The sequence below is a fragment of the Mobula birostris genome, chromosome 12 (assembly GCF_030028105.1).
Source record: "Mobula birostris isolate sMobBir1 chromosome 12, sMobBir1.hap1, whole genome shotgun sequence".
NCBI lineage: Eukaryota > Metazoa > Chordata > Chondrichthyes > Myliobatiformes > Myliobatidae > Mobula > Mobula birostris.
Genome location: NC_092381.1, coordinates 99,436,373 through 99,450,847, shown reverse-complemented (window position 1 = coordinate 99,450,847; position 14,475 = coordinate 99,436,373). Strand labels below are relative to the sequence as shown.

General features: G+C 39.9%; 1 protein-coding gene across 5 annotated transcripts in view; it reads right to left on the bottom strand.

Moving 5' to 3' along the window:
• The window catches only part of cep350 (centrosomal protein 350), a 240,756-nt gene that overhangs the window by 132,776 nt on the left and 93,505 nt on the right, over window positions 1–14,475 (bottom strand). For all 5 annotated transcript variants that reach the window (XM_072274363.1, XM_072274365.1, XM_072274366.1 and 2 more), the window contains exons 12-13: window positions 12,225–13,258; window positions 11,427–11,577 (exon numbers count right to left, since the gene is read on the bottom strand). In XM_072274363.1, the coding sequence (XP_072130464.1) occupies window positions 11,427–11,577; window positions 12,225–13,258 (1,185 nt within the window). The remainder of the gene's footprint in view (window positions 1–11,426; window positions 11,578–12,224; window positions 13,259–14,475) is intronic.

Sequence of the window (14,475 nt, the reverse complement as noted above, 5' to 3'; positions counted from 1 at the left end):
ACAGACCTTCTGGAAAAATAAATTGTAGGAACTATGGCCTCACCAGCAAAAGCTACAGAATATAACAGGTACAGATACGCACATTCTAAATCAGTGATAGGGCAACATAAACACTGTAAAGTGTTCCAAAAACAAATTTTGGATTTTTTTAAAAAAAGGACGGAAAAGAATTGAGTACCACTAGAGCATAGTTGTTAGCATGACACTATTATAGCTTAAGGTGTTCTGGAGTTTGGTGCTCAATTCTGGTGCCCTTTTGCAAGGAGTCTCTACATCCACCCAGGGTTTCCCCTGGGTGCTCCAGTTTCCTTCCACAGCCCAAACACATATTGGGTAGGTTAACTGATCATTGTCAATTGTCTAGTGATTAGGTTAGGGTTAATCCAGTTTGGCAGGGATTGCTGGGGCAGTGTTGCTCGAAGGGCCAGAAGGGCTTACTCCGCACTGCACCACTAAATAATAAATTAAATAAATAAGCGGCCTGAAAAAGACTAAGCATAAGGCATTGTAGTGCCGGTAGTCACAATGTCAGAGAGCACACTGGACAACATTGACATGTCAGCACATAAATTCCAATCTGTCAGAATGATTAGACTTTAAATAAACAAGGCAGAAATCAGTTAGAATCAAGGTTTATACCTCCTGCCCCAAATTGACGTAAATGGAAATGCAGGATCAGCATACGTGCTAAACACCAGATGTATGAAGGTTTCCTAATGGATGGTTGAATTAAAATCACCACTGTATTGGTCTTCTACTCTTTGTTATAAGCCCCTAGGGTTCAATTTTTCTATGGACTGTCACTTTAAAATGCCAAGAGAATGAGACTGACTTTTGAACACTGTTGGATTTCTACTGACTGCAAAATTGCTTGGTTACTCTGGTGAGAGGGGTGGAGTTGTTTGATGGACAATGAATGTTTATGGTTTCTCGCAGCTTGTTTTGAATAAGCAAGGTCAGATGATCCTTTTACAGACACACACACACAGACACATGCTCAGAGTCGAGATGGTTTCGATCAATGAAAGACACCAGTGAGTGAGATTGCTGGTTTAAACTTTCAGTCACCCAAAAGGGGTGAGTTGAGATCGATCCAGAGTATTGATAATTGACTCTCACGAGTGCTGCAACTAGAAGAAGTTGGCAGAGAGACAGGAGAGAAAGATTTGAAACAGAAGAAACCTAGTGAAAAAGAGATCACTGTTTGGACTCTCTCTCCTAGTAGCCCGCAAGGGTGAGTTTGATTCCATTCGAATACGAAAGTGTGATTGTCACATAGTTAATCCACAGGAGTTGGTTCCCTGGTGAGGGGAAAATCTTTGTGAATACCATGTGTGTGTTTACCCTTTGAATGGGTGTGGTAGTTCACTGAAGAAAGGCACCACTGTGACAAATCACTATTGGAGTTATTTCGTATGTCATGGAACTGGATAAGTGGCTATCACGTTGTGTGTTTGGGGTAATCGTGTGGAATCTACCAGTGTGTCTACCCTTGCCTGGGTGATGGTTCCCTTGAAGATGGTCCCCTTTGTGATAAGCTACTGTTGGTGATACTTCGTGTGTGGAGTGGAACAACTTCGGAGATAAAACCTACTGCTATTGTTATTTTGTATTGTGGTTGTGGAATCTGTGGAATATCGACGTAATTGCCTTCTAACAACATTCATCTTGGATTACAAATATCTCCCTCATAACAACAACTTTGTGCATTAGAACTGAACTGAACTTCCTTACATACCATTATATGACTGTAATTCTTGCCACCTGAGCTTGAATAAGTTTGGGAACTTTATCTATACACCTATACGTACATAACACTGCTAACTTTTGATCACCTGGTTAAGTTAATATATTTAGTAGTTACTAATAAAGATAGCGGATTTTAACATCAAAACCAGACTCCAGGTGTGTCCTATTGCTGCTGATACTTTTACAGTGTTGCGTGCATGTAACTGGTACTTTCCCCAGGGTTGCGTGTACGTGACACAAAATTCAGAGATAACTGATTACAGTTCATAGTATGGTTATAGAACTGAAAAGCTCAAAGGAAACCAAAATATTCCACCTGTCATTTTCAATTCTATGGAAAGTAACAGGACAGGGGAAATAAAGTGCTGTTGGCATGCAAACCTTTTTGCTAAGATGAGCAAGTCAACATGATTTTTAAAACAATCACTAAGATTCAATGGACCCTGAATAGTAGAAGATTAACAGGCTGGTGTCAGACTCACAGTTTCACAATGTTTCAAAAGAGAAAAGCCACAGAATGCAGGAAAGTACAAATGGCAAAATCCACCTGGCAGAAAGGAGCAATAGTGTATTTTGGGAGGTGTGTCAACACCAGTGAATAAAGAAGAAAACACAAAGGTTACCAGGGAAGCTACAGATTGTTAAAGCAGCAACTGCATAAATCGGTTAAAAATGTAAAAGTAATGTTTTTCTTTATCAATTGAAACATGGAATACAAGAGCAGTGAAATTACACCAGAATACTGTGCAACCCTTACTAGTCTACAGCTGCATTACTATGCATAGTTCAGCAACCATAATACAGGAAAGATGTGGGTCACAAGTGTAACTGAGTAGCGCAGGCTTTTTGGGCCACGAGAGCCTGTTATTGTGCTGTGTCTAAATAAAATAAAGTTACTGTTTGTACTGGGAAGTGTACACCAAAAGATTTTGATGATGATGCTAGGACTAGAAATTTTTAGTTAAGATTGGATCAACTTTGATTGCTTTTTTTGGAACAGGAGGCTCAGGGGAGATATAATTACAGTACTAAAATTATGAGAGGCCTACAATAAACAGGAAGGAAATATTTCATTTAACAAAGGGATTATTAATAGAGGATTAAACAAATTAGAGAGAAAAAAACATTCAAAATATGGAATTCTCTGGAACTCACTGCATGAGGGGATGATAGAGGCACAACCCCTCATTAGTTTTAAAATGCACTTGAGATGTGTGCTCGCAGGGTTAGTGAAAAGTAAAAGGAAGCCAGGAGCCTTTTTCCATCTAGCCAAACACAATGGCTGAACACCCACTTATGATTCTAATGTTTCAAGATTATTTAATTTCACTTCCAATATACAAGTTTAAAGGAGAACTGTTACTCCCAATCTGATGTAGCACAGAAAATACAATAAAGAATGCAATAATAAAAATAAACACATACACAAGATTGTGCATATACACGAGAAAATCGGCAGATGCTGAGATCTGAAGCAACACATTCAAAATGCCGGAAGAACTCAGCAGGTTAGGCAGCATCTACGGAAAAGGGGACTTCTTCCCTTCCTTTCCAGTCCTGAAGGTCCACAGATATTGGGATTAAATATACATCATGGTTATAAATGGTTTCATTTTTCTTTCAGAACTATGTGATGACAGAGGAGGAGTTGGTAGACTTTTATGACAAAAAACAGCTTTTTTTCATCTTTAGAGAAAACTTGTTCTTTCAGTACTAGATATCAGACAGTGTTTGTGAGTCAAAGGACAACACATGGTATTGATGGACTGGACTAGGTGATATTTGAGAGGGAAAAAATAAAATCTAACATGTCGGTATTTCAGTGGAATAAAGGAAATTACAATGACATGAGAGTGGAACTGGCCAAAGTTGACAGGAAAAGGATACATGCAGGAAGGACAGCAGAGCAGCAATGGCTGGAGTTTCTGCTAAAAATAAGGGAAGTGCAAGACAGGTATATGCCAAATAAGAATAAATTTTCAAAAGAAAGAAGGACACTAGTGGCTGACAAGTGAAGTCAGAGCCAAGGTAAAAGCAAAACAGAGGGCACACAAGGAAGCCAGAGGTAGTGGGAAGATAGAGGATTGAGGAGCTTTTAAAAACTTGCAGAAGGAAACTAAGGTGGTCATTTGGAAGGAAAAGATGAATTATGAGAGTATCAAAGATGATACCAAAAGCTTTTTTAAGTATATAAAGGGTAAAAGAGAGTTGAGGCTAAATATAGGACCAATACAAAATGACGCTAGAGATATTGTAATGAGAAATGCAGAGATGGCAGAGGAACTGAATGCGTATTTTGCATCAGTCTTCACAGTGTAAGACGTCCGCAGTATACTAGACATTCAAGAGCGTCAGGGAGGTGAAGTTTATGCAGTGAAAATTACGACTGAGAAGGTGCTCAGGAAGCTTAATGGTCTGAGGGTGGATAAATCTCCTGGACCTCATGGAATGCACCCTCGGGTTCTGAGGAAAGTAGCTGGAGAGATTGTAGAAGTGTTAACAATGATCTTTCAAGAATCGATAGGTTCTGGCATGGTACTAGATGACTGGAAAATTGCATATGTTACTCTGCTATTTAAGAAGGGTGGGAGGCAGCAGAAAGGAAACAATAGACCTGTTAGCCTGACATCAATGGTTGGGAAGTTGTTGGAATCCATTGTTAGGGATGAGATTATGGCGTACCTGGAGGTAGATGACAAGACAGGCCAAAGCCAACATGGTTTCCTGAAAGGAAGATCCTGCCTAACAAGGCCAACTGCAATTCTTTGAGGAAATTACAAGCAGGGTAGACAAAGGAGATGCAGTAGACATGGTGTACTTGGACTTTCAGAAGGCCTTTTACAAGGTGCCGCACATGAGGCTGCTTAGCAAGATAAGAGCTCATGGAATTACAGGGAAGCTACTAGCGTGGGTGGAGCACTGGTTGGTCAGCAGAAAACAGACAGTGGAAATAAAGGGATCCTATTCTGGCTATCTGCCGGTTACCAGTAGAGTTCCACAGGGGTCAGTGTTGGGACCGTTACTTTTTATGATGTATGTCAATGATGTGGACTACGGTATGAAGGGATTTGTGGCTAAATTTGCCAATGATACAAAGATAGGTGGAGGAGCAGGTAGTGTTGTGGAAACAGAGAGCCTGCAGAGAGACTTAGATTGTTTAGGGGAATGGGCAAAGAAGTGGCAAATGAAATACAATGTTGGAAAGTGTATGGTCATGCACTTTGGTGGAAGAAATAAATAAGCAGACTATTGCTTAGATGGGGAAAGAATTCAAAATGCAGAAATGCAAAAGGACTTGGCTCAATGGAAGAAGCCAGAGAGTGGTAGTGGAGGATTGCTTCTCCGAGTGGAGGCCTGTGACTAGTGGTGTGCCACAGGGATCAGTGCTGGGTCCATTGTTATTTGTCATCCATATCAATGATCTGAATGATAATGTGGTAAACTGGATCAGCAAATTTGCTGATGATACAAAGATTGGAGGTGTAGTGGACAGTGAGGAAGGTTTTTGAAAGCTTGCAGGAGGATTTGGACCAGCTGGAAAAATGGGCTGAAAAATGGGAGATTGAGTTTAATACAGGCAAGTGTGAGGTATTGCACTTTGGAAAGACAAACCAAGATAGAACATGCAAGGTAAATGGTAGGGCATTGAGGAGTGCAGTAGAACAGAGGGATCTGGGAATACAGATACAAAATTCCCTAAAAATGGCGTCACAGGTAGATAGGATCGTAAAGAGAGCTTTTGGTACATTGGCCTTTATAAATCAAAGTATTGAGTATAAGAGTTGGAATGTTATGGTAAGGTTGTATAAGGCATTGGTGAGGCCGTATTTGGAGTATTCTGTACAGTTTTGGTCACCAAATTACAGGAAGGATATTAATAAGGTTGGAAGAGTGCAGAGAAGGTTTAAAAGGATGTTGCCGGGACTTGAGAAACTGAGTTACAGAGAAAATTTGAATAGATTAGGACTTTATTCCCTGAAGCGTAGAAGAATGAAGGGAGATTTGATCATCATCATCATCATCAGGTGCCATGCCCAGTTTGAGCTTTGACTGCCATGGCCCACACACTCCTGTTTCGGGTCAAGTGGATCAATTCATTATATTCATTTCCAGTTCTCTGGCTGCTGTCTCCATCATCATTTGTCTTTGTTTTCCCTTCAATCTTTCCCATAATTACCGTGCATTCTAACTCCTCTTTCCTAATCACATGTCCAATGAAGTTATGTTGCCTTTTCATGATCTCATACATTATTTCTCTTTTTGTGTTTGCTCTGTTCATGACATCCTCGTTAGATATTCGTTTCGTCCATGATATTCTTTGCATCCTCCTCAAAAACCACATCTCTGCTGCTACAATTCATTTCCTCATGTTACTAGATATTGTCCAACATTCTGAGCCATATAACATAACTGGATAAACGTAACACTTCAGTACTCTGAGGCGGGTTGTCATGCCTAGTTAGTATTGGTCAGTATATTCTTCTTTCTCATAAAGGTGTCTTTTGCCATCCCTATTCTTCTTTTGATGTTCAAGTCACACCTGCCATCTGATGTCACCCAGGGTCCTAAGTAGCAAAAGTTCTGTACTTGTTTTATGTCTTCCCCATTTATTCTCAGCCTGCAGATAGGATTCTCCTTCTTTTTGGATATCACCATGCATTGTCTTTTTGCAATTGATAGCTAGACCCATTTTTGCACTTTCTTCAACAATTATATCAATTAAGTTTTGTAGTTCTTCCTCCGTACTTGCAATTAACACAATGTCATCTGCATATCTGAAATTACTGATGTTTTCACTGCCAATTTTGATTCCCAAGATGTCTCTTATTTTTTGTAATATTGTTTCACTGTACACATTAAATAAATCAGGGAGAAAACACACCCTTGTCTCACACCTCTGTTGACTTTCGTAAACTGACTCACTTCTCCATCTATTCTTACAGCGGCAGTTTGTTCCCAGTACAGATTTCTGATTAGGCGGGGGTCTTTCGAATCTAGATCTAGAGTTTTCTGTAATATTTCAAATAACTTACTGTGCTTAACTTTATCAAATGCTTTTGTGTAGTTGATAAAACAAACAAATCTTTTTGCACTTGAATAGTTCGTTCTGATAGTATCCTTAACATCAATATTGCATTTCTTGTACCTTTGTCTTTCACAAAACCACATTCTTCTTTGTCTATTTCAGCTTGTATCTTACTTTTAGCTCTTGTCATCAAAATTCTTAGAAGTATCTTGGTGATGTGACTCATTAAACTTATGGTCTTATGTAATTCACAATCTATTGCTCCAGCTTTCTTAGGAAGAGTGATAAATACTGATTTTTTCATCTCTTCTAGTATTATTCCAGTCTCATAAATGTCATTGATTAAATCAGTAAGTTTTTCAATTCCATAATCTTCAAGGGCGATAATTTGTTCTATTACTAATTCATCAGGACCTGCTGCCTTTCCTTTCTTCATCTTATTTATTGCATTACGAACTTCAGATTTTAAAATACTTGGACCTTCAATGTTTTTCTTAATTTGTTTTTTTTTGCCTGGATCATCTTCAAACAATTTCTGAATACACTCAGTCCATCTGTTCATAATCTCATCTTTTTCCATGATAATGGTACCGTCCTTTGCTTTCAAACATCCACCTGAAGAACAGAGGAGCTTTTTACCAGTGATATTCTTGATTTGTTGATGTAACCTTTTTGGATCAGTAATAGGGATTCTTTCTATTTGCTCACATTCCTGGTTTAACCATTCTTCTTTGGTTTTTCGACATAAGCTTATAACTTTTTTTAATCTAAGGACTAATATTCTATAGGGGTGGCTTTCTTCCATCTCCTTTCTTCCATTAGATTTTTGATTTCATCAGTCATCCATTTATTTTTTGTGCTTTTTTCTTTTTTAGGAATCACTGACTTTGCTGATTCTACCAAGGCATCCTTTAGAGAGTTAAATTTCATTTCTACATGATTGCTATCATCTTCAACAGATTCTATTTCTAGACTTTGAAATCTATTCCTTACTTCAATTGTAAATTTTTGTCTCAAGTTTTCCTCTTTAATTAATTGCAAGTAGTCAAGGGATTGTTCAGGTTTTTGCTTCTTTAGTTTTTTAAGTTTTACTTTTACATGACATACTACTGGGTTATGGTCACTATTACAGTCTGCACCTGGATATGTATTACATTGAGTCACTGAGTTTCTAAATCTTTGGTTTATAGTAATAAAATCAATTTGATTTCTAGTGTTATCACCTGGACTTTTCCAGGTCCACAATCATCTTGGATGGTTTTTAAAGCAGGTATTCATAATGACCTGATTATTCACCTTGCACCATTCTACCCATTTCTCACCTCTTTCATTTCTTTCCCCTAGTCCAAATTTCCATCAGCACCTACTTTAGCATTTGGATCTCCCATGACAATACTTGAGACTTACATCCATTCTTTGCTTGTTCACACTCTTCATAGAATTTATCTATATCTTCATTTGTTCCTTCTGTTGTTGGTGCATATACCTGTATAATTGCTAAATCAAATGGTTGTCCTCTGAATCTAACAAGCAGCACTCTTTCTGATGTTGCCCAATGTCCTAAAACACTTTTTGCCATGTTTTCATCCATAAGAATTCCTACTCCATTAGTATGGGATGTTCCCCAAGAATAAACTAGTGTTTTATTTCTAACTTGACATGTTCCAGCACCTTTCCAATGAACTTCACTAATTCCCATGATGTCACTCTTTAGTCTTTCCATTTCACTTATCACATTGTCCAATCTTCCTGCTTGATATAGGGTTCTTACATTCCAAGTGGCAATAATTTTCTTTTGTGTTACTTGAATTTTATGATCAGTAGCCTGATGATGGTCGGGGATCCCCTGTTGACCAGAATCAACCCTACCGAGCGAAGCATCTTCAGAATTGTCTTGAAGATCCTCTTGACGCTGTTGTTGTGTGATACATTTTGTGAGTTTGACCATGGTTTTCTTAGCAAATAGCAACAGTGGTTTGCTATTGCCTACCACTGGGCGAACTAAAGAAATCGCCATTTTCTTCCCAAATTTCATCCACCTATACTATAGCCATTGATATTTGAGGTCCTAGCTCATCCGCCTTCTCTGTCATAAGTTCTGTTACTGAACCTGCTGGATCTGCCATTGGCCTTTGCTCGTATCCTGAGCAGGAACCCTTGCAGGTGCTACCGTTCCACCAGGTCAGAGCGGCCCTGGGAGCAATGAGTGACTAAGGGGTAACTCCACTTTCCCCAAAGCTCTGAAAGTCCCCAAACAGAGCCTCATCACCGGTTGCAATTTAGATTCATACCCAGGAGATTTGATAGAGGTATATAAAATTATGATGGGTATAGATAGAGTGAATGCAAGTAGGCTTTTTCCACTGAGGCTAGGGGAGAAAGAAAAACCAGAGGACATGAGTTAAGGGTGAAGGGGGAAAGTTTATTGGGAACATTAAGGAGGGCTTTTTCACACAGAGAGTGGTAGGAGTGTGGAATGAGCTGCCAGATGAAGTGGTAAATGTGGGCTCACTTTTAACATTTAAAGAAAACTTGGGACAGGTACATGGATGAGAGGTGTATGGAGGGATATGGTCCAGGCGCAGGTCAGTGGGACTAGGCAGAAAAATGGTTCCGCACAGCCGAGAAGGGCCAAAAGGCCTGTTTCTGTGCTGTAATGTTCTATGGTTCTATGGACGTGGGAGTCCTTGTGCAAGATACCCCAAAGGTTAACCTGCAGGTTGAGTTGGCTGTGAAGAAGGTGAATGCAATGTTGGCATTCATTTCTAGAGGTATAGAATATAAGAGCTGGGATGTGATGTTGAGGCTCTATAAGGCACTCGTGCGACCACACTTGGAGAGGTGTGTGCAGTTTTGGGCTTTTTATTTTAGAAAGGATATAATGACATTGGAGAGGGTTCGAAAAGATTCACGAGAATGATTACAGGAATGAGAGGGTTACCGTATGAGGAACGTCTGGCAGCTCTTGGGTTGTATTCCCTGGAGTTCAGGAGAATGAGAGGGGATCTCATAGAAACATTCCAAATGTTGAAAAGCCTGAACAGATTAGATATGGCAAAGTTATTTCTCATGGTAGCAGACTCTAGGAAAAGAGTTCAGGATTGAAGGACACCCTTTTAGAACTGAGATGCGGAGAAATTACTTTAGTCAGAGGGTGGTAAATCTGTGCAATTCATTGCCACGAGCGGCTGTGGAGGCCAAGTCACTGGGTGTATTTAAGGCAGAGATAGATAGGTTCTTGATTTGACAGAGCATCAAAGGGTATGGGGTGAAAGCACGGGAGTGGGGATGACTGGATGAAGTGGATCAGCCCATGATTGAATGGTGGAGCAGACTCAATGGGCCGAATGGCCTACTTCTGCTCCTAAATCTTATGGTCGTATATCAGAATAAATGTGGAAATCATATTTGAAAGTTGCCAGGGTGAGGGCGTTGGAGAAAACTTTCAGATCTATTTCTCCAGTCTACAGCTGGATACATACAGAAGCCCCCCGCTTTACAAAAGTTCGCTTTACACCACTTTGCTTTTACGAAAGACCTATATTCCTACCTGTTTTCGCTAACCGAAAGAAATCCGAAAAGGATTTTCACTTTTACGAAAAAAGGCGCCTGCTTGAAACTTGTGTTTACCCCGAGAAAGACTATCATGACCGTGAAGCCTTGCGCGGGCAGATGTGTGTGCATGCGTGTACGTGCGCATGTGCGTATGTGCTGATTTTTTTCTTCAAATCGGTTTTGGCTAATCTTCCCGATTCTGATAAGTGAAACTACACTATACATACATTATTTCTACTTTACATAGGCTGTGTATTTATCATATAATTCCTACTTTTCCTATAGGTTGGTGTTATTTTAGGTTTTATGTGCTATTTGCTATGATTTGGTAGGTTATTTTTTGGGTCTGGGAACTCTCAAAAATTTCTCCCATATAAATTAATGGTAATTGCTTCTTCACTTTACGTCATTTTGAATTACGAAAGGTTTCATAGGAACGCTCTACTTTCCGATAGCGGGGGAAACCTGTATTAAAACAACTAACCACTGCCTACCCATTTGAATGACAGCATAGACATTAGAAGAGAAATGCAGTCAACTGGAGAAAATGGTATCACAAATCATCAACAATACAAGGTAGGAATAGTTTATATGCAGTGTTACAATGGATAACCTTCAAAAGTAAATGAAGGCAGTGAAATTTACTGAGACAGCAAGTTCATGAAATAAGGAAGGTGCACCTTGGAATAAAGAATTCCTGAAAGATCACCACTTGTTTGGCACCTGCTTGGGAAGATGGTCACAAGTATTGTCACCAGTCTTTTTTTCCCCTCTACGGGTGGAAGTGGCACAGCTAGGAATGCCACTACTTTGCAAAGTTCCAGATACCGTCTGATTCTCTGTCAACATGATAATTTCCTCCAGATGATTTGAGGCTTGCTTCTTCATTTGCTCAGGTACCCAAAGTCTTACAGGCTAGTAAGCTATCTGACCACTGTAAACTTAAGTAACAGAATCTGGGAGAAATTTATTATATGGAAGCAATTTACTATTGGAGAAATACTTTGAAAAGTAAAATATACTTGTCTGGTTTTGGTGGATAAAGCATTTCAGTTTGGTCTTAAGAGTAATGCTCACAGAAGGACCTGATCTTTACCTTTGGTATGAAGGGAACTTCCTGCTTACAACTGTGCTGCTGTGAGAGGAAAGGAAATCATCTTCATATACATCAGCAACTTCAGGGCTTGCTGCATATATTAGAGGTTGCAGAGTTGGGGATCCTCTATCGGACTGCTCCTCTAAACTTCCTGCAACAAAACAGAGATGGTCGAGAAGTTCATACGCAACCTTTTGATGAAAATCTCACAATCACTTCACTCACCTATTTTTCATCACCGTGGCAAGATAGTAGCAGGCAAGCTAAAATTGAACAGATTCTTTGCTCCCACTTCCCCATTCATCCACTGATAGAACATCCTGTTATATCACAACATCATGTCTCTCCATCAGAATTTGATGCACCACTGCAGAAGAATGTGGGCAATAGTCATATCCCACTATAGACCTCAGATCTAACCTCCCCCCACCAATACCAATCTGCTTAACAGTGCACAAGACACTCTTCCCACAATCCTCCTGTCAACTTCCAGCAACCCTACACCTCATCCAAACCGTAGATGCCTTTGCTGATTTCCAACCCAATTAAAAAAAGTGCCAGATGACGTGGAAATACAGGATCCTATTCAACTGTGACTCCCATCATAATGTATCCTATCCCTATGGAGACACCCGAGATCAATGTACATCTGGACTAAGCAGTAGAACACACATTGCATAACAGTGCAAGTCAGAGAAGGAAAATGAACTGGGGAGTAACGTGGATGGGGAAAGAGGGGAAATATGCATTTATTTCTAGCAAAAGGTATAAATGTGCAGGCTCACGTTAAGTCCTTACCTTTCCCACAGAACTGGTAGCTCTTTGTAAAGATGTTAATTACACTGTAAGGGCTTCCCTTGGCTAGCTCTTCCCAGGGAGCTTTGCCTTTGTATCCCTCCAATTGCAGTTGGAGAGGCTGGTATTTTTCTGCTTCTTTCTGAAATTCTACCATTGGCTGGGAAGGATTTGACACTTCTGCACAGAAATCCTTGTCCTTCAAAGTTTGTGCTAATTTAGTTGGGTCTCTGGAACTTGGTTGACCATCCTCCTCTGAGAGACTTCCTTCACTTAGAAGTGGCCCTTCACTGATTGAGCCCCCGCTGGAATTGAGGGATTCAAATTGATTCCTTTCTCGATTAAGCTTTTGTAGGTTTTGTTCCAGGGCCTCAAGGGACCTCTTATAGGTGCTTTCCCAAGTGACTTCCTGGCATTTTTCAGGACGCTTTGCTGAAAAATTGTCATACTGTGGCAACTCACCAAGCTTTTTACATTCATACAAATTGCCAACCCCTGGCAGCTGATCCTCAAAGGTAGTGTGGCCCACATTGGGTCCTTGTATTCTCCAAATTCTGGATGAAGTATTGTCACAGCCACCATCACGAACAGGTGGGCTGGCCAGCTTGGGCCTGTGCCGGTCATCCCAAGAGGTCTGCAGCACATCATGCTCAGAGTCCTGCATGTTGCCATAGTTGATGCCAGCGCCTGCCAGCTTTTTTGCTTCATTCTCAATCCGACTGGAAAGGGAGGCTGCTGTTGCTTTCAGTGCCTCAATGCGGTCCAGTTTACTTTTGTATGGGACTGTGGACTTTTGTCCAGCTAATGTGTGATCCAATGGCAAAGAACTGGAGGGTGGGCACTGGAGGGAATGCATGTGTCCTTTTTGTGGAGTATCCTTCCGCTTTGCTGTTGTTTCAAAATCCCTGGACAACAAACTTCGGGGTTCCAGGTTTAACAGGTGAGAGAAGAGATTAACCCCAGTAGAAGGGTGAGCTGTCTGAGCTATTGGGTTGACTTGATAAGGAGGTATCCTTGAGGGCTCCAAATGGTCATGTCTGGAAAAGAAATTCACAAGTAAAAGTTATGATACCTGAACAAAGGTTAAGTTTTAACTGCTAGCAACAGTAATATTCACAAGTGAGACAGAACATTGCAAATTTAAGCCACATGATCAAAAAGTCCAGTTGGAGAATTCAGTGCAGTACCATGAAGACTGAGAATTTGGGAATGCAGTTTTGAAGTACAGTATCGGGTTAATATTGAAGGTACAACAGCACTGTTTGGAAAAACCATTTCTCAATGATCTGATAAATATTTAGTGTTCAAGGAAAGATAAAGATCGTAATACCAGATACACATTTGGAAAGCCAATTCTGGGCCACATTTCTGACATTAGCTTAATGGCTGCATTCAAAAGTACAGTTGAAGATAGAATCCAATTTCATTCGATCCAACAACATTTGAATTATAGACAAATTCTGCCTGCAGAAACATCTTTAAACCATGTCACTTTTGCGCGTCTAATGTCAACTAAAACCTATTTATTTGTAATATGGTGCTTTGCACTGGAGTAAATACCAAATTTAAAAAAAAACATTTGTTAGATTGACAAAGCTCTTAGAATCACTCACTTCATGAAGTTAACTTTCCCCTTGATTAGTTTATCTTGAATAAAGCAAACAATTTTTGATGGGTGATGAAATTTACTGCTCCAAGAACTGTATTCCCTTGTATTTTGCAACTTTAACCCATAACCCACTATGAGCTTTTCTTTCACTATTAATCCAACTGTAATAAGCATCCTCAGAGGGGTCCATAAGCACAGGGGTAATTTCCATTCACAATAGGTGGACCACAATTGACTACAGCATGACAATTCATCCAGTCACATTAGCTTCACTCAGATGTTTTGTTAATTCATTTCTTGCCCTCTTATTCACTCCTATGCAATGTTGTCCCTGATGATCAATTGCTTCCCCAATACGATAGTCCCATCAGATGAACAGCTATAAATTCTTGTTTTAGTTGCACATCATAAGAACAAATGATTCATAGGAAGGGATAGGCATTCTCAGTTCCTTGAGCTTGTTTCATCATTTAATAACATCACTCCTCCTCTAAAAAATATTGAAAACTCTCACATTCGAAGAGTGGCAGAAACAAGAGTTTCAAAGAATAATCAAGTCTAGGTTCACCCATGAGAGTAAACATCACCTCTGGATCCACTATGTTAATTCCCCTCAATATCTTAATTTTCAATTGATTCCCCACT